Below are 19,673 nucleotides of genomic sequence, written 5' to 3'. Positions count from 1 at the left end.
CACGGAAGCACCTTCAGGATGACACAATTCTTTCGTCGTTTTACGGAAAACGGACTGAAAGTAGACAACTCAATCGAAACGAAACGGACTCTTCAACTCTGTAGGGGACGACGGGGAAAGACGGCCACCTTTTGGATTTTTGAAACAATCAGCTCACACACATTTTAACTTGATAACAGTTGTAGCGTCAAAATGAACATCAAATACAAATATGGTGTCTGCATACTACGAAAAAGTCGGTTCCCTGAGACCGCCACATGTAAGCGGCCCTTTTGACATAAGAATCAGTTGAAAGAAACGAGAAAATTAATTCAATCAAACGTTCTTTTCGTCGAGTTGCTTATGTTTCGGTTTGAGAACACCTAATTTTACCTGAAAAGTTTGTTTACGTTCCATGATTTACGTCCAATATGGATTACGTCTCGTGTAAAATTAGTTATTTCTAAGTGGATTTTCAATATGGGAATTTGACTCCAAACATCAACAAACCATCGTTGCTTGTTTTCGTTTGGAACCAGTTATGCGAGCTAGGCAACGATTGTTCGTATTTGACAGTCAACTCCTCCCCCTCATCCCCCCCCCCCCCCCCCTTTGGTATCGTGGTAAGATGACCATGTTTGGATGGGATATATTATTCCTCAAGGCTGGTACGCAGTGCAGTAAATAACAATATTTCTGTTAAGGTGAACAATTCATGAAACTACGAGCTAGTTTTATACGAAGTTTCTGTTTCCGGCAATGTCGGTAATATGACCAAGATCTTCCGAATGGTGATGGTGAACAGATAAATTTGGAATTTTCTCACTATGTAGCGCTAATGTACACCGTTTTAAAAATTCGTGTAAATTTCACACAAAGTTGACGCTTGATTTGGCGTAAATTTGCTCGATATTACGTGTAAATTTAAGCGTAACATTACATAGATTAACAATATTGTATGCTAGCTTATAAACAATTTTGTTGTTGTTGTGAAAGTCTCCTTAAAAAAGATATAAAAAAAAAACAAAAAAAAAATTGTTGTTTATGCCAACTATAGCTCAATATTAAACGAAGGGAGATTTTACGCGATAGTTAAAATTCAGAATTCTTCATCTTCAGGTATCCAGGATCCATCGGCCACTTCGCTAGTTTTGCTTCTTCCATTCCATGATCCTTCAGCAGTTTGTCGATGTAGTTGCGCAAGCTCCCCTTGAACTTATCTCCTTCACGCTTCACTTCAATTCCCAGGAAATGCCGCACTTCCTAGAGGCTGATCTACTCAAACACCGCATTCAGGCAATCCTTGATCTTCTTCATCTTGCTTTCATCCGTAGACGATAACAACAGGTCATCAACGTATACTAACAACAGGGATCTGCCTTTGCTGCCTTGAATCCGTTCTTCACGAGCACTTCATGTAGCCTGTTCTTCCAACAGTGAGCTGACTGGTGCAAACCATATATGCTTCGTTGAAAACGGTAGAGTAGATTTTCCTTTCCGCAAGAAACGAAACCCGGAGGTTGACGCATGTAGACTTCTTCGAAATACGCCGCCTTGATATCCAGATTTTAACGAACATGTATTGCTTCGCTGCCATTGTCAGGAACGTCCGGAAAGTTGCTTGACTGGACACGGGAGCAAACACTTCACCAACATCAACTCCAAACCGTTATGCAAAGCCCTGAGCTACCAATCTAGCTTTGAACTTTACTATGTGGTTAGCTTCATCCCGCTTCGCCTTGTAGACCCATGTGAATCCGATGACCGTGCGCCCTTCCGGCAATGAGCGTCCAACTCATTTTCCATCGCCTTGCGCCACACAGGTTCTTCCATAGCGTCCTTGAAGTTAACAAGTTCTTCAACTGCACACGCTGCTACGCCTGCAGCATACGAGAGCTGGAAATCGTCAAGGTATTATCGTCACCGGACCAAGGTTTCCAGCCTCGGCCACGGCTACACGAATTAATGATGCAGCTCCCACGGCTGCGACTGGTTCCAAAACTGCTGCTATTGTTGCTGCTGTACCTTCTATTCATCCACCTCTTCCAAAATTCGTTACAAGAACCCGTCAACGAGCTTAGGTGCCTCATATTTATACTAGAGTCGGTGTATAATGAGTCACGCCAAGAGAAAAACAGTTGAACTCGCATCACGGTTTTCGAAAGATTCCCTTTCTTTTAACTTGGCAACAGAGGACTTCTGCATCAACTTCAAATGACTTCTAGCGAGGAAAAAAATTAACGGCTGTAGTAAATCATTATATCAGTGATTTTGTCGAATTATCTTAAAGAAAAATAGTAGAAATTGTCATTACTGATCATAAAAAAACGTATCGCATGACAAATGTAATGCTCACTGCGTGTATATGATCATTTCTTCGATTATATTTCATATTTAATTGCAATACCTTTCGTGGACCTTTCATAGCATCGTAATGCTTGTTTACTTTGCACGATAGGTAGCCGGTTTGACAGTTCAATAGGTAGACTTGGCTTCACTCTTGGCGTGACTCATAATACACCGACTCTAATTTATACCTGCTAAACTATCAAAATTCTCGAAGCAATGAAATTCCGTTTACATACGGTCTATCAAGCTGCTCACTCGATTCTACTCATTCTTTATTCCACACAAACTCAATATACTACATTCTTCCCCTCTCCTATTCTCCTTAATTGAGGAAAGGGGGAATTTTTTTCCATTAGGTCATGGCAATTCTACCTATTTCAAAATTTCTTCAGTCCATCCATTAGGTCATGGTAATTCTTATCTACCATCCATCAGGTCATGGCAATTATTATTTACTATCCATCAGTTCATGGCAATTGTAACTGTTTTTTTCATACTTTGCCATGGCAATCATTTTTAAAAATTTACTCAGTTCATCCATCAGGTCATAAAAATTCTATCTACCATCCATCAGGTCATAGCAATTCTTATATTCCATCCATCAGGTCATGGCAGAATTTCCTCAGACCATCAATCAGGTCATGGCAATTCTTATCTACCATCCATCAGCTCCTGTTAATTCTATCTACCATCCATCAGGTCATGGTAATTCTATCTATCATTCATCAGGTCTTGGTAATTCTATCTATTATCCATCAGTTCATGGCAGTTCTTATTTACTATCCATCAGTTTATGGCAATTCTTATTTACCATCCATCAGGTCATGGTAATTCTATCTACCATCCATCAGGTTATGGCAATTCTTATTTACCATCCATCAGGTCATGGAAATTCTACTCTACCATCCATCAGGTCATGGTAATTCTATCTACCATTGATCAGGTCATGGCAATTCTTATCTACCATCCATTAGGGCATGTTAATTCTATCTACCATTCATCAGATTAAGATAATTCTATCTACCATCCATCAGGTCTAAAAAATTCTATCTACTATTCTTCAGGTTATGGCAAATCTTATTTACCATCCATCAGGTCATGGTAATTCTATCGACCATCCATCAGGTCATGGCAATTCGAATCTACCATCCATTAGGTCATGGCAGTCCTAATCTACCATCCATCAGGTCATGGTAATTCTATCTACCATCCATCAGGTCATGGCAATTCTTATTTACCATCCATCAGGTCATGGTAATTCTATTTACCATCCATCAGTTCATGGCAATTATTTTTCGAAAAAAATCATCAGTTCATCAGTAGTAGATGTACTACATTGGCGTGACCGGACCGAGGTTTCCAGCCTCGATCTAGGTTCTGCAGGTACGTAGCAGTGAGAATTGCTTCACCCCAGTAACGTTTCTCCAACATACACGTTGCCATTTCCGTCTGCGACCTATTTTTCCGTTCGGCAACACCGTTCTGTTGAGCAGAATAGGGAGTCGTAAACTGCGGTTGAACTCCTTCCGATTTGTAAAACTCCCATAGCTCCTTATTATCAATTTCCCCTCCATCAGAGCGCACAATGTGTGGTTTGTGTTCAAACATATTGTCGATCTATCGAACGGAATCTTTCAGATTACCGGTTGCTTCCGATTTATGTTTCAGAAGGTATGTGACTGTAAATCGGCTGTGATCATCACTGATCGTCATCACATACCGATTGCCACTTGGAGTGACGTTATCTATTGGCCCACATAAGTCAGTGTGGACAATGTTCAACACTCGCCAGGCCTTTAGGTAGACGACCGGGGGAAAGTAACCATAGCTGACTTAGCTTCCATGCAGCATTCGCACACCAGCCGCAGCCCGCAATCGCTCACCTTGATTCCGGTAGCCAAATGCTCTTTCAGAATCCGCTCAGCCGCAGCCCAAACGCGATGACCGAGCCGTTGATGCCACTGGTGCTGGCAGTTGAGTTTATGCACCCCTTCAGATGCAGTCATCGACACTTCTGCAACTTGCAGATACTACAAACCACCATGGCAGTTTCCCGTAGCCACAACTATACCTTCAGCATGCAGGATTTAGCAACCACTTTAGACAGTCCGGCGACTGGTGACAGTAATTGTTGGTCATATGCGCGCTGGCACCGCTGATGATCACCCAGCTGGACGATTTCTCTTTTCCAACGACTCCATACCTCTGACGTCACCTTGCGCAGCTTTGGTCTTGGCATGAGTGTTCGTATCAGAACGAGACGAATTCCCATCCTTCTTCAGCGTCGTGAAGAACTTTCGACAGTTCCTGCTTATTCACCGTATAACGCATCTTCGATCGCATCCTCTTTTCCACTCCAACGGCAAAATTGCTATGTATTCGTGCACCAGTATCGACTTGATGACGTCGAGTGAAATATCGTCGTCTGAACGGCTATCCAGACCCGTAACCAGCCCGTCGAATGAATGAAGAAGGCTGTGAAGCAGCATACAGACCTTGGTGTCCACGTCCAGTTTCATTACAGCAGCATTCAGCCGATCGAAAATGTCATCAAAATCGTGAATGTGTTTTCCTAAGAGAAGAAGTGACAATGCGAAAATGAACCACTTTTCTGTCAAACGTGAACCAGCTCCTGATTGGCCGATTTCATATGCGTAAGATAGAGATAGAGATAGAGATAGATAATGATAGAGATAGAGATAGAAATAAAAGAGGTCACCTCTTCCTTAGATGTTTTCCGACATCACTGTTTTCCGAGAGGTTCGTGGAGCACAGTTTCTTCAACAGCGACACACGAATGGAACGAGTCGTCTTCTGATGATAGTTCTTGAGTGTATTGTATGCATCCCTGTCATGAACGCAGTCCCTCACCAACGGAAGCTGACTGTCCTCCAGTAATAAAATCATCGTCGCTTTCGCCTTCCTATCTTCGCTCTTCCACATCGAAGTCAGGTTCACTCCTTGCGGGATATCCTTTCCGATTACGTGCCAGAGGTCCTCTCGAGCTAGCAGCATTTTGAGGCGTATCTTCCAGGTTTGCCAGTTGGTACCGTTCAACTTGGCAATGGCAAATCTTGCATCAAGCAATTACGCCCTAATCTCGAAGTTCTCCGGATATATGTGAATCAGCAATATCGACAGTGAGCATGCATAAGGGCCTATACGCGATGATCGATTCTCTTCGTCGATTTTTTCTTTTGTTAATAACTCGCTAGATTTAACGTTTCTCGGTGCGTTTGCTGTTGCTTTTGATAGCCAATACAACCTGTTACTACTCTTCATTGAACATATTCTAGAAAATTGTTTCGCTTAGCTGTAGAAATGCAAAGAGAAAATCGATGAAGAGAATCGATCATCGCGTATTCGCCCTTATGCATGCTCACTGTCGATATTATAGTTGGATGAACATAAAAAAAACACAAACTGTCAAAAACACGGTTCAAGGTAGCTGGTATAGCAGGTTAGCTAAGTCAGTTATGCAGAAGAGAAGCAAAGTAAAATGAGAGAAGAGGCAAGCATTGCTCTTTTTCACACTTATAAGCTACAGACATAGAATGACGGAATCCAGCTTTCACTAAAGTATTAGACGTAAACAAACATGTCATGTAAAATTAAGTACTTCGAGACTGAAAAGTCTGCTATGACTTAATTTTATGTCATATGACACTCGTATAGTCTCAGAGCACCTTATACCCCATTCACATTACAGCCTATATCACGTAATATACGCTGTCTAGCAATGAGCACTCATGCATCTAGTTTTCACTGGAAATCCTATGTATGAGTGCTCATTGCAAGACAGCCAATACTACGTGATATAGGCTGTAATGTGAACGGGTATAAATTAACATGAGTTTTACTAAGTGTGTATAATACTTATATCCTGACCTTGGCAGACAAATTAGTTAAAAAAAATTCTCACTACGTGGTGCAAGTATGAATGGAAACTATCAGTATATGATATATCTCGAAAACCTGACCATCTATAAGGTAAAGTAAAGTTGTTCTGCTGACTAAGGCTTTCCTGATGATAGACATACAAGTGGCGTGTAGTGAGAAAATTGTGAACTAATCTGTCTCCCATCCAATCACCAAATTCAATCACCTGAACACAATTTCCGAAGACACCAACTTCTTAAATCTTTTTTTATATTAAAGAGATTTTCAGTCTCGGGCAACTTCTTAGATGATCAGAACATTAACGTAACTAAGACACGCATGCACGCTAAGACCAACCGGTGGAAATTAACGATTTTAAATTGGCTCACTACTTGACTAGCCTATTGGTCCCAAGCAAATCGATTAACGTACCCTATTCTAGTCCAGTACTACATAATGTTTGTTTTGATTCGCTATGAAAGTTTGACAGATAAAATGAGGGGTTAGTGGATTTTCCTATGTTTCGAGGGGTGAATCGATTAGCTTGGGACCGAAGATAGTACCAGAGCTGAGCTATAAAGGTTGAACACGTTTCTTCGGAACCTCTATGCTAAGACCGCGTAGTGACAAAAATATTAACTATCCCTCCCACAATTTAGAAGACCTTGGTCAGCTGAACAACTTTCCCGAAGACGGAAAATTTCTATATACAGCTTTCCATGCTCGGTAATGGCAGCCTGTTTGTATGAATAAATGTATCCTTCACTGTGCTTTTTGACACTATCTGGATGTTCGGATTTTGACCACTCCCTTTCCAAGGAACAGAAGAAAATGGAACAACATACGCCCTCCAGTTAGCTGGAAAGTCACGATCTCAATATATCTCGCGTAACATTTGAAAATGGCCTATCCTCGTTGATCGATTCTCATCATCGACTTTCTATTTGGTTTACCCCGGCAACATAAACGAATTTCTCGCTAAGCTCGCAGCACAGTTCGACAGAAGATAATGTAAGCATGCGCTTGATTCGATCAACAATGATAGATCCTTTTCTCGTGTTGCTCGTGATATATTTTATGCAGGAAATTTGAACATTAGCGCCGTATAGAACTACTGTTTTCTTACCTATCGGCCTTGATGCACTGCACAACTAGGCTAAGGGGGGCAACCTTACCTCTTGCATTAGGGTTTTTGATCTGATTTCCGTCCTACTAAGCATAACCCCCGCTAAACCTATCTTTTTTGAACGGGTTTGAACTAAAAATGGAATATTTCTGTCAAAGATGACTTCTAAATGTATTCACCTTTCCATACGTACCGTTGGATTTGATAAAGAGTCACACATTGTTGAGATACTGTTTAAATCTAATACCGCTTCTTGATTCTAAATTCGTCTTACGAGTTTCAATAACGTCCTAACGCATTGAAACGTCATTAGATTTTCTTCGTCCTACGGATAAACGTAGAAAAAGGGGATTTACTAGGAGCGCTTCTTTTGTTTTGAGAACAATGACCGTAAATTTTCATACAATGCGCTCTAATAGGATATATGTTTTAGCTAATAAACTAACGCATAGGAATAACCTTATTATTGATTTGTGCACGGTGAAATCATTGATATTATTGATCTTTTCTGATCGATAGAACGGAAATGGGCGATTACGACGAAGTAGCGCTCTACCCTATTTAGACTTTTTTTGGTTCGTGATAAAACATTAGGAAATTCCCTAAAAATCCATGTTATTAGGGAAAGTAGGTACCTTAAAGATCAATATTCACACGATCGCGGAAATTTTATATCGCTTTGGTTAAATTTTACTTTCCGGTTAGGGTGACCGTCTAACCCCGTCGTCCCCTATATCTGCCCAACAACACGTGGGAACAAACCTGCTACTTCGAATAAAAAGCGACTGGTGTGGTAATTTATAGTACTAAATGCCTTTCTTGTCATGTCGTCGTCGTCCTTTTCTAGCAAGGTGGGAGTTTTGCGGGGTTCGATTACAAGGGACGAACGAGGTGATTTTGATCCCTTCGAGGAATGTTGTCAACGGGACAAACTGATAGAACTGAGTTGGTTTTGATTCCTTTTTTTTTTTTGGTTGGCTTTTCCACCGTTTCGGGAGCGAAGGATAAGGTAGTGTGAATAACAAGATTGATTGAGGAAGCGGTACCGGAATGGGGAGAAAAACCGTTTCCATTTGCTTTGTCGTTTAATTGAATGATTCGTTTTTTTTTTTGCTTTCGGGAAGGTGTCGTTCGAAAGGGTTCCGGAAAGGATTGCACATGGGTTCTTTTGGGGATGAGAGTAATGGCAGTAGAAAGTCGTTTGTAGCTTTGGTATTTTTTGTGTTTACATCTAATTCAGGTCGTTTGGAAAGATTTATGAAGTTGAAACAATTTTAGAGACAGGATTTTGTGGACACTTTAAAACGTGAAAAAAAACCAGTTAACTCAACGAGCAGTTGCGGAAAATTTACCAAGTAATTAAGCTACAAAGTAAGTTACGGCGATGAAACGACCACAATTATGGCAAAATTATAGCTGCAAAGGCAGACGATCAGGTAGGACGTACACTCCAAAAAAATCACATTTTCAAAGGAAAACATCTATGTGAATTTCAAATAACTTTCATGAGATCACATAATTGGAAAATGCACCACAAAATTACATAAACCTTACGTGTTCAATGTACTTTCTATGACTTATCACATTGAACTCATATGATCTCATGAATGTTATGTGATATTCAGATAAAAATAATTAATTTTGATTTTGGAAAAAAAAACAATATGTGCGTTGCTAATGGAAACTATATGAAAACTTGTTTTAGCGTAGATTAGAGAAACAGGTCCAAAAGAACTTCCGAGGAAAATTTAAAGCGCTCTCCAGGGATTAGTCGGGAAATAAATTTTCATAGTAGTCAGGTGATACTTACAAGGAGGAAAATAAGAAGAAACTTCAAGGAGAACTCGGAAGAATCTTTGAAATGGAATTGAAAGAAAATCCCAGAGGTAGTTGTAAAAAGCTTCTGACGGAAGCCAGACAGATTTGGAGGACAAAACTTTTTCCTGCATTTTGAGAGTAATATAGTCATTTTTCATCGGGAAATATTGAACTATTTCAGTATTTTTCATACAAAAGAATTAAGTGACGGATTTCACGCCAACTCGTCTTCGGAGTTGGCAGCACCCTCTCAGAACCTTATGAAACTTTGTGGGTGTGGAGACTTAGCAATTTTAAGCAACTTTGAGTACTTATTTTTTTCAAAATTTATCTCGCCTAACATTTGATAAGGGTCAAAGTTTTTTGTCGATTTTTTTTTCAAATCGATATAGCTCAAAAATGACAAGCCCTACAAAATAGTGATGTATGGCGAACTTTTAGCAAATAATCTGAAATTTTATAAAAAAATTTAAATAAATTAAAAAATTGGTTTCTACACTCTAAAAAAATATATTTAAAAATTAAAAGTCATTTTCCCAAAAATGGTACCCCTCAGATTTGCTTGATATTTTTTCTCATGAAAGGCAATATAATTACCTAACTTTTCTTCATACATCGCAAAGTGGGCGCTTTTAAGGAAAAAAAGTTGTTCGAACAACAACTTTTTCATGTTAATTTTTTTTTTAGCGTGTTTCACTCAAAGTCGAATAGTAATACGCGCACAACCTTATTAAAATCCGTTGAAACTTAATGAGCATAAAGATTTTGACCTTTTGATAATCTGGGCGTGCTTAAAACAAAAATCTAGCCTAACATTTGAAAGGGCCTAATACAGAGGATTTTCCTGCATTTCGAATGGTGTTTTAATAAATGAAAACTCTAGTGTTTTTGTTTAGTGCATAATTTATTTTCCTATAATTCTCCATACATAATTTGAGTTTTTCATTGATTATTAGTCTATCGGAAACAGAGTGAAATTTTTCGGAGTTTCCTTTGAATGTGAAAATCGCTTAGTAGAAATTATGTTTTGAGAAATAGGTACAAAACAATGAAATTTTTGTGTACCAGGTATAGTTTTTACATGACTGAACAGCTCCTTGAGTTCATCGGACATCTTTGTGTATTGATCATTTGATATGAAGCAGAAGTTCAATTTTGTGATGCTTGTATCTGTTTGTTTAACTGCCCAGTCATACAGTTCTTGTGGAGTTGTGATTGTGTTTCCATAATCTCGAGCAAGACTTGCTCTCTTTGCCATTCGTTTGAGAGTTCCTCCAATTGCGTCACATGGGCCTTTCCCATGAGACGTTGCGAAGAAGTGCCATTCTGCTTCCAATCCATACTTGGACTTGAAGTTGCACAAACTGGCAAAATTCTTTTTATTTTTGTAATGAGCTGCTCCATCTGACATGAAAGTAATTTTTGTGAAACTAATAGATTGTTTAATGAAATCTAACAATTTTGATATAAATAATTGAACTGCTATTGTATCATGGGTCAATACTTCTGAAATAATAATAAAGCTTAAATTTTCCAACTTGTTTTCTTTTATGTAGTAAATTTCGAAAGGATGTATCGTAGCTTGATTATTGTTCCAATGATACCCCTGTGCTGAGTTTTGAATAATAAATGAATAATTTTCAGAAATGTCGCAAATCACTAAAATTTCACCGTTTTGAAGAGAATTTTTTTTATTACTTAGGTAAGATGATTGCTCTTTATGAATAAAATCATGGGTTATGAGCTTTTCAACTTTTTCCTGTTGATTTGGAACAATTTGAGGGTGGTTTTATAGAAGTTGGATAGAGTGTATGCATATATTATAATACAATCCATCACAGGAAAGTGCAAACCATGCTGAGATGGCTGTTCCTCATTAGAACGTTTTGTTCTGAACTCTTATTGGACGATTTGCAGGTAACTTCTCTGTACCCTTTTCAAATGTTAGGCTAGATTTCGCCCAGATTATCGAAAAGTATACCCATAAAGTTTAATCGAATTTTAATAAGGTTGTGCGCGTATTACTATTCGACTTTGAGTGAAACACGCTAAAAAAAAATTAACATGAAAAAGTTGTTGTTCGAACAACTTTTTTCCTTAAAAGCGCCCACTTTGCGATGTATGAAGAAAAGTTAGGTAATTATATTGCCTTTCATGAGAAAAAATATCAAGCAAATCTGAGGGGTACCATTTTTGGGAAAATGACTTTTAATTTTTAAATATATTTTTTTAGAGTGTAGAAACCGATTTTTTATTTTATTTAAATTTTTTTATAAAATTTCAGATTATTTGCTAAAAGTTCGCCATACATCACTTTTTTGTAGGGCTTGTCATTTTTAAGCTATATCGATTTGAAAAAAAAATCGACAAAAAACTTTGACCCTTATCAAATGTTAGGCGAGATAAATTTTGAAAAAAATAAGTACGCAAAGTTGCTTAAAATTGCTAAGTCTCCACACCCACAAAGTTCCATAAGGTTCTGAGAGGGTGCTGCCAACCACTGGATGAGTTGGCGTGAAATCCGTCAAGTGAAAAATGGCCCATTACACAGTCAACTCCCGCACTTGATAAAGAATAAGGGAGGGTTATCAAGTTACGGGGGGAAATTTTGGAAATTCAAGACCAACAATGGAAAAGGGCTCAACTCCATTTTGTAAACAAACCTTGGAAGGCCATTTCCTCGCGAACCGAAACCTACATTCAAAAACCTTAAACACAATCGGGTAGAGGAGGATTTCCCCTACCTGTTCGTTTTGTTGGTTTGCGTTGGCGGACTTCGGTTCGCGAGAAAATGGCATTACAAGGTTTGTTTACAAAATGGAGTTGAGACCTTTTCAATTGTTGATCTTGAATTGGTATGGGAATAGTGGACAAAGTAGTCTGTTTTTTGGTTGAGGGGGAATATCGAGCGAGGGAGCGAATTTTATAATGTTATGTAATATGTCTCAAGGGTCTAGATTTTTTACCCATGTTGGGTAAACATTTTTGATTGAAGTTGTTTGGAAATGCTATCTATCATGAAGCTTTAGTGTGATAATTTATTAGCTAGAAAATGGTCTTAGAAGAGGGTAGGTAGATAATTCCGTTAGTCACGTCACCCCAATTCCAAAAACACTCATATTGAGAGGTATTTGACAGTATTTCCCAAGTGTTTCTGTAACTGGAAGCCGCAATATTGGATTAGAGTAGATGTAGATTAACGATATTAAATGCATTCCAGAATATCCTTCTTACTACGGGAGCTGTCAAATATATAAATATGACCATTGACCAATACCACCCATTGTAGCATGGAAACTAAGTCCGATAGCAGTGGATTCTCTTTTCTGATTGTCTTGCTCAAGCTAGATAACCTCTGATTGTCCTCAACATATCGCTGTATGAAGGGCCAAAAACGGATTAGGTGGATCGATAGGCAAAGTCACCTATACGCATCTACGGGACAGTAAAGAATCTCCTTCCAGCAACATGAGCACTCAATTAGTCAAAAAGATTAGTCCCAAACAGGAAGATACCCCAATGAGTGGGGAGATGAGCCCACCCTTTATCCACGAAATTTTATCAACAGGGAGTTGGCATTCCCACTCTCCCCGTCCGAATCGCTTCAATCGAGTACCCTGATGCTACCCTACCAAGCCCAGCAGTGTTGTATGTACAGGGTGTCGACTCAACGAAGAAAACTAAATTCCCTGATTTTATCTGATTATCCAGTCGTTTTTCAGGTATAGAAAATCGTTCACTTTTTCAGTTAAATAAGTAACCGGGGTGTTACTTTGATTGATAATGATGTGTGAATGCAAATGCAATAATGTTTATATCAATCAGCTTGCTATCTTTTAATCTATCTACAAGAAGTTAAAAATAAAGTTATCATAAAACGATCGGTTTAATTTTCATCACAAGCTTGACCTCCAGAAAGTTCATAATCCCCTTCTTTCCTCAATTTACTCAATTTCCTCTTCTTGACATGTCATTTTCCTCACCCTTATTAGGGGCTGTTCATGAACTACGTAGACTGTTTTTTTTTTATTGGTGACCCCCCCCCTTGCCCTGCGTAGACAATTTTTCATACACAATTTTTAAAATTTGTATGGGCCGTCGATAATTGACAACCCCCGTCCCCCGTCCCCTAACCATTCAAACTTGTTTTTTTAAATGACTGTATCAATTTTCGATGAACATGTTTCAAGCTGCATTTAGTGTCTTTCTCATTCCTGCTGGGCTGAACTTCATAATGATGAAATAAATTGGACTAGAATAATTCCATTCCTGAGATGCAGAGACCACGTTAGGCAGCGCTGGTCTACGTAGCTGGAGAACAGCCCCTTAGTTATATTCTGACAGTTTCTGGACTTTCCGCATATGAAACACTTGTCTTTAATCCCTTGTTATAATGTTCGATGCGCAACCCATTTCCGTTGAACATTTGTTATGGAGAACACGTTTAACCAAACGCTTGATCGCAGCGGCATACCTTCGGTGGGAAATCGTTCACAAGCACGAATTACACATCCCAGGTAACCAATAAGCCCGCTAATTTACATTGGTTTTGCTATATAGGGCTAACATACTATTAATTCAGAGGTTTGACACATTATTAGTGGGATTATTATTAAACAGGCTTGTTGGATACGTGAGATTGCCCTCCACTTTCTTACCATCAGCATAATCGAAAATTTGATATTCAGAGTTGTACTTTCACAAAATAAGAAATGTTGGTCCATGTGACCCTGAGTTCAATATTTAATCATAATCTGCTGTTCCAAGTCGTCAAAAGATCGTCCATCGCCTACTGGTTTAAATTTTGATTGAATAGCTCAACGTCTGAATTTATCCGACTCTTAAGCACAAAATGAGGAACTAGATCCACAAGCTGTCAAATGTGTAAATATAAACAAAAAACTAAACGCAACACCTCTAGCTACGAAGTGATCTAAATTTTGGTGAGCAATTCCTTAGACTGTAAAGAACCAAAACAGTGAAATGTTTACAATATTGTTTACTATCCTCTTCCTGGATCACTTCTAGATTGTTTGTTGAAACAATGAATTTAATTTTGTTTTTTCGTTTTGCAAAGTCGTGTAGTCGAAGTCGTGTATTCGAAGTCGTGTAGTCGAAGTCGTGTAGTCGAAGTCGTGGAGTCGAAGTTTTGGAGTCGAAGTCGTGGAGTCGAAGTCGTGGAGTCGAAGTCGTGGAGTCGAAGTCGTGGAGTCGAAGTCGTGGAGTCGAAGTCGTGGAGTCGAAGTCGTGGAGTCGAAGTCGTGGAGCCGAAGTCGTGTAGTCGAAGTCGTGTAGTCGAAGTCGTGATGTCGAAGTCGTGGAGTCGAAGTCGTGGAGTCGAAGTCGTGGAGTCGAAGTCGTGGAGTCGAAGTCGTGTAGTCGAAGTCGTGTAGTCGAAGTCGTGTAGTCGAAGTCGTGTAGTCGAAGTCGTGTAGTCGAAGTCGTGGAGTCGAAGTCGTGTAGTCGAAGTCGTGTAGTCGAAGTCGTGTAGTCGAAGTCGTGGAGTCGAAGTCGTGGAGTCGAAGTCGTGGAGTCGAAGTCGTGGAGTCGAAGTCGTGGAGTCGAAGTCGTGTAGTCGAAGTCGTGTAGTCGAAATCGTGTAGTCGAAGTCGTGTAATCGAAGTCGTGTAGTCGAAGTCGTGTAGTCGAAGTCGTGTAGTCGAAGTCATGTAGTCGAAGTCGTGTAGTCGAAGTCGTGTAGTCGAAGTCGTGTAGTCGAAGTCGTGTAGTCGAAGTCGTGTAGTCGAAGTCATGTAGTCGAAGTCGTGTAGTCGAAGTCGTGTAGTCGAAGTCGTGTAGTCGAAGTCGTGTAGTCGAAGTCGTGTAATCGAAGTCGTGTAGTCGAAGTCGTGTAGTCGAAGTCGTGTAGTCGAAGTCATGTAGTCGAAGTCGTGTAGTCGAAGTCGTGTAGTCGAAGTCGTGTAGTCGAAGTCGTGTAGTCGAAGTCGTGTAGTCGAAGTCGTGGAGTCGAAGTCGTGGAGTCGAAGTCGTGGAGTCGAAGTCGTGGAGTCGAAGTCGTGGAGTCGAAGTCGTGGAGTCGAAGTCGTGGAGCCGAAGTCGTGTAGTCGAAGTCGTGGAGCCGAAGTCGTGTAGTCGAAGTCGTGTAGTCGAAGTCGTGTAGTCGAAGTCGTGTAGTCGAAGTCGTGTAGTCGAAGTCGTGTATTCGAAGTCGTGTAGTCGAAGTCGTGGAGTCGAAGTTTTGGAGTCGAAGTCGTGGAGTCGAAGTCGTGGAGTCGAAGTCGTGGAGTCGAAGTCGTGGAGTCGAAGTCGTGGAGTCGAAGTCGTGGAGTCGAAGTCGTGGAGTCGAAGTCGTGGAGTCGAAGTCGTGGAGCCGAAGTCGTGTAGTCGAAGTCGTGTAGTCGAAGTCGTGTAGTCGAAATCGTGTAGTCGAAGTCGTGTAGTCGAAGTCGTGTAGTCGAAGTCGTGTAGTCGAAGTCGTGTAGTCGAAGTTGTACAGTCGAAGTCGTGTAATCGAAGTCGTGTAGTCGAAGTCGTGTAGTCGAAGTCGTGTAGTCGAAGTCGTGTAGTCGAAGTCGTGTAGTCGAAGTCGTGGAGTCGAAGTCGTGGAGTCGAAGTCGTGGAGTCGAAGTCGTGGAGTCGAAGTCGTGGAGTCGAAGTCGTGGAGTCGAAGTCGTGTAGTCGAAGTCGTGTAGTCGAAATCGTGTAGTCGAAGTCGTGTAATCGAAGTCGTGTAGTCGAAGTCGTGTAGTCGAAGTCGTGTAGTCGAAGTCATGTAGTCGAAGTCGTGTAGTCGAAGTCGTGTAGTCGAAGTCGTGTAGTCGAAGTCGTGTAGTCGAAGTCGTGGAGTCGAAGTCGTGGAGTCGAAGTCGTGGAGTCGAAGTCGTGGAGTCGAAGTCGTGGAGTCGAAGTCGTGGAGTCGAAGTCGTGGAGTCGAAGTCGTGGAGCCGAAGTCGTGTAGTCGAAGTCGTGTAGTCGAAGTCGTGTAGTCGAAGTCGTGGAGTCGAAGTCGTGGAGTCGAAGTCGTGGAGTCGAAGTCGTGGAGTCGAAGTCGTGTAGTCGAAGTCGTGTAGTCGAAGTCGTGTAGTCGAAGTCGTGTAGTCGAAGTCGTGTAGTCGAAGTCGTGTAGTCGAAGTCGTGTAGTCGAAGTCGTGTAGTCGAAGTCGTGTAGTCGAAGTCGTTTAGTCGAAGTCGTGTAGTCGAAGTCGTGTAGTCGAAGTCGTGTAGTCGAAGTCGTGTAGTCGAAGTCGTGTAGTCGAAGTCGTGTAGTCGAAGTCGTGTAATCGAAGTCGTGCAGTCGAAGTCGTTTAGTCGAAGTCTTGTAGTCGAAGTCGTGTAGTCAAAGTCGTGTAGGCGAAGTCGTGGAGTCGAAGTCGTGGAGTCGAAGTCGTGGAGTCGAAGTCGTGGAGTCGAAGTCGTGGAGTCGAAGTCGTGTAGTCGAAGTCGTGGAGTCGAAGTCGTGGAGTCGAATTCGTGGAGTCGAAGTCGTGGAGTCGAAGTCGTGGAGTCGAAGTCGTGGAGTCGAAGTCGTGGAGTCGAAGTCGTGGAGTCGAAGTCGTGGAGTCGAAGTCGTGTAGTCGAAGTCGTGTAGTCGAAGTCGTGTAGTCGAAGTCGTGTAGTCGAAGTCGTGTAGTCGAAGTCGTGTAGTCGAAGTCGTGTAGTCGAAGTCGTGTAGTCGAAGTCGTGTAGTCGAAGTCGTGTAGTCGAAGTCGTGTAGTCGAAGTCGTGTAGTCGAAATCGTGTAGTCGAAGTCGTGTAGTCGAAGTCGTGTAGTCGAAGTCGTGTAGTCGAAGTCGTGTAGTCGAAGTCGTGTAGTCGAAGTTGTACAGTCGAAGTCGTGTAATCGAAGTCGTGTAGTCGAAGTCGTGTAGTCGAAGTCGTGTAGTCGAAGTCGTGTAGTCGAAGTCGTGTAGTCGAAGTCGTGGAGTCGAAGTCGTGGAGTCGAAGTCGTGGAGTCGAAGTCGTGGAGTCGAAGTCGTGGAGTCGAAGTCGTGGAGTCGAAGTCGTGGAGTCGAAGTCGTGTAGTCGAAGTCGTGTAGTCGAAATCGTGTAGTCGAAGTCGTGTAATCGAAGTCGTGTAGTCGAAGTCGTGTAGTCGAAGTCGTGTAGTCGAAGTCATGTAGTCGAAGTCGTGTAGTCGAAGTCGTGTAGTCGAAGTCGTGTAGTCGAAGTCGTGGAGTCGAAGTCGTGGAGTCGAAGTCGTGGAGTCGAAGTCGTGGAGTCGAAGTCGTGTAGTCGAAGTCGTGGAGTCGAAGTCGTGGAGTCGAATTCGTGGAGTCGAAGTCGTGGAGTCGAAGTCGTGGAGTCGAAGTCGTGTAGTCGAAGTCGTGTAGTCGAAGTCGTGTAGTTGAAGTCGTGTAGTCGAAGTCGTGTAGTCGAAGTCGTGTAGTCGAAGTCGTGTAGTCGAAGTCGTGTAGTCGAAGTCGTGTAGTCGAAGTCGTGTAGTCAAAGCCGTGTAGTCGAAGTCGTGTAGTCGAAGTCGTGTAGTCGAAGTCGTGTAGTCGAAGTCGTGTAGTCGAAGTCGTGTAGTCGAAGTCGTGGAGTCGAAGTCGTGGAGTCGAAGTCGTGGAGCCGAAGTCGTGGAGTCGAAGTCGTGGAGTCGAAGTCGTGGAGTCGAAGTCGTGGAGTCGAAGTCGTGGAGTCGAAGTCGTGGAGTCGAAGTCGTGGAGTCGAAGTCGTGGAGTCGAAGTCGTGGAGTCGAAGTCGTGGAGTCGAAGTCGTGGAGTCGAAGTCGTGGAGTCGAAGTCGTGGAGTCGAAGTCGTGGAGCCGTGGAGTCGAAGTCCGACATATTTTTGAGCATAAAGAGTGCGAAGACAAAGTACTGGAGTCGACTCCGACTATTATGAAAAAAAATAACTTGAAACTAGAACCTAATTTGGTCCTCGAGTAATTTTGGCTCAAGAATTAGATTGAATTTAGGAGCCTATCATGAATGTTTTCATGAACTGTCTATAATGATTTTGGTCTCATAAATCTCATCAGCATAAAACGTTATGCTATTAAAGTTCTATTTTTTTTTTTGCGTTGTCGTCTGATGTTAAATATTTACTATTGAATACGGTTAATGGTGCCCGTAACAGCTATATACGTGCTAATTTTGATGACACAAGTGAGACTAAATTTTAAAATCTCAAAGAAAATAAATGTAAGGTTTTAGAATTAAGAAATAATTTGCCTGAATAATTTTAAATATTTCATTGATTTTTTTTTTACAATAGTTTGTTTGTTAGGCTCAAATGATCAAAAGAACTCCTCGGAGCCGAGAAGATTTTAATGAGGGACATTTTTTACGAGTTCTTCATACTCTTCCTTGTAAGCAATTTGAGTTTGGCTTCCGCTTTCATCCATACCCTCAACTCCCTTGCTTCTTCCAATTGTTTTTCCTTCAGCAGCGCCCGTCGCTTGGCCTCATTTTCGACCTTTATTTGCTCTTTTTCGATATAGTCCACTATCCCGAACTTGTAGTAGCAAAAAGACAAGCGATCAACGAGCCGAACAATAACGCTTTGTCAGAAATGGAAAGCAATAATGATATAATATTCTTCCTTCTTTTTCATGACAAACAGCCTCTGCAACACAGCTCGCCGGTAGAAGGGCCGGTAGAAGAAGCGGTAAAAGGGCCAGTAGAATGGCCGGTAGAAGGGCTGGTAGAAGGGCCGGTTAAAGGTTCAGTACACTCTAGCGATCATAAACAAATTTCTTTATTTTCGATTTGATTCAGATTTTCAAAACTTGTAGTTCGGTTAATAAGTAACAACTTTGCTGACGATTGCATTATGATTCGCTTTTGAATGTATATGAGCATTTTGAATATGAAAATTTCAACCAAATCTTCTATATGAACATTAATCCAAAAGCGCCAGCCCGTGTAACGTCAAAAAGAGTTGAAACATTCAAAGAGTGGTTATGGCACCAAAAGACACGATTTTTAGTGATAATCTAGGTGATACGTTGTATAAGCTGCCTGTATTTTGTTGCAGTGTACGAGCAGAATGCACATAATAATTAATATCTCCATAATACTAACTTGAATCAACAATCAATACGAAACTAACGATTTTAAATTGGCTCACTACTTGACTAGCCTATTGGTCCCAAGCAAATCGATTAACGTACCACATGAAAGTTTGACAGATAAAATGAGGGGTTCGTGGATTATCCTATGTTTCGAGGGGTGCATCGATTAGCTTGGGACCGAAGATAGTACCAAGGCTGAGCCAAAACCATGTTTTTTTGCATATACGCCAACCGTTGATGGTATTCAAACATTCACTCGTATCTTATCTTCCAACTGACATAATTATCCCACCGTTTAGGTTAACAAAGATGGAAAAGGAAACGCTCACAACATCAATACCTACAATACAGGAATCTCCCGAATAGCGCGCTGGATGCTACCAGCTCAAGAGGTTGGAAAACACCCGAAAGCACTAATCGGGGGATTCCTGTGCCTCAAAATGCCTAGACGCAACCCATCATCTCAAAAAGCCCTCCTCCGTTGATTGCTATTGACTTTGAATTGCCTTTACCACTGTCTGCTAACCATCCTTCCATCCATCCATC

The 19,673-nt window shown here is 41.2% G+C and overlaps 1 protein-coding gene across 1 annotated transcript; it reads right to left on the bottom strand.

Moving 5' to 3' along the window:
* Positions 1 to 16,416: 16,416 nt before the first annotated feature.
* Positions 16,417 to 17,898, bottom strand: LOC135712076 (mucin-4-like). The gene has a single exon (XM_065235058.1). The coding sequence runs from the start codon at positions 17,896 to 17,898 to the stop codon at positions 16,417 to 16,419; it is 1,482 nt and encodes a 493-aa protein (XP_065091130.1).
* Positions 17,899 to 19,673: the final 1,775 nt, after the last annotated feature.

Source organism: Ochlerotatus camptorhynchus, unplaced genomic scaffold (assembly GCF_037179485.1).
Source record: "Ochlerotatus camptorhynchus isolate MF236.1 unplaced genomic scaffold, CSIRO-AGI_Acam_v1.1 ptg000457l, whole genome shotgun sequence".
NCBI classification, from domain to species: Eukaryota; Metazoa; Arthropoda; class Insecta; order Diptera; family Culicidae; genus Ochlerotatus; species Ochlerotatus camptorhynchus.
The sequence above is the reverse complement of the archived record's forward strand: the minus strand, read 5'-3'. Positions and strand labels throughout refer to the sequence as shown.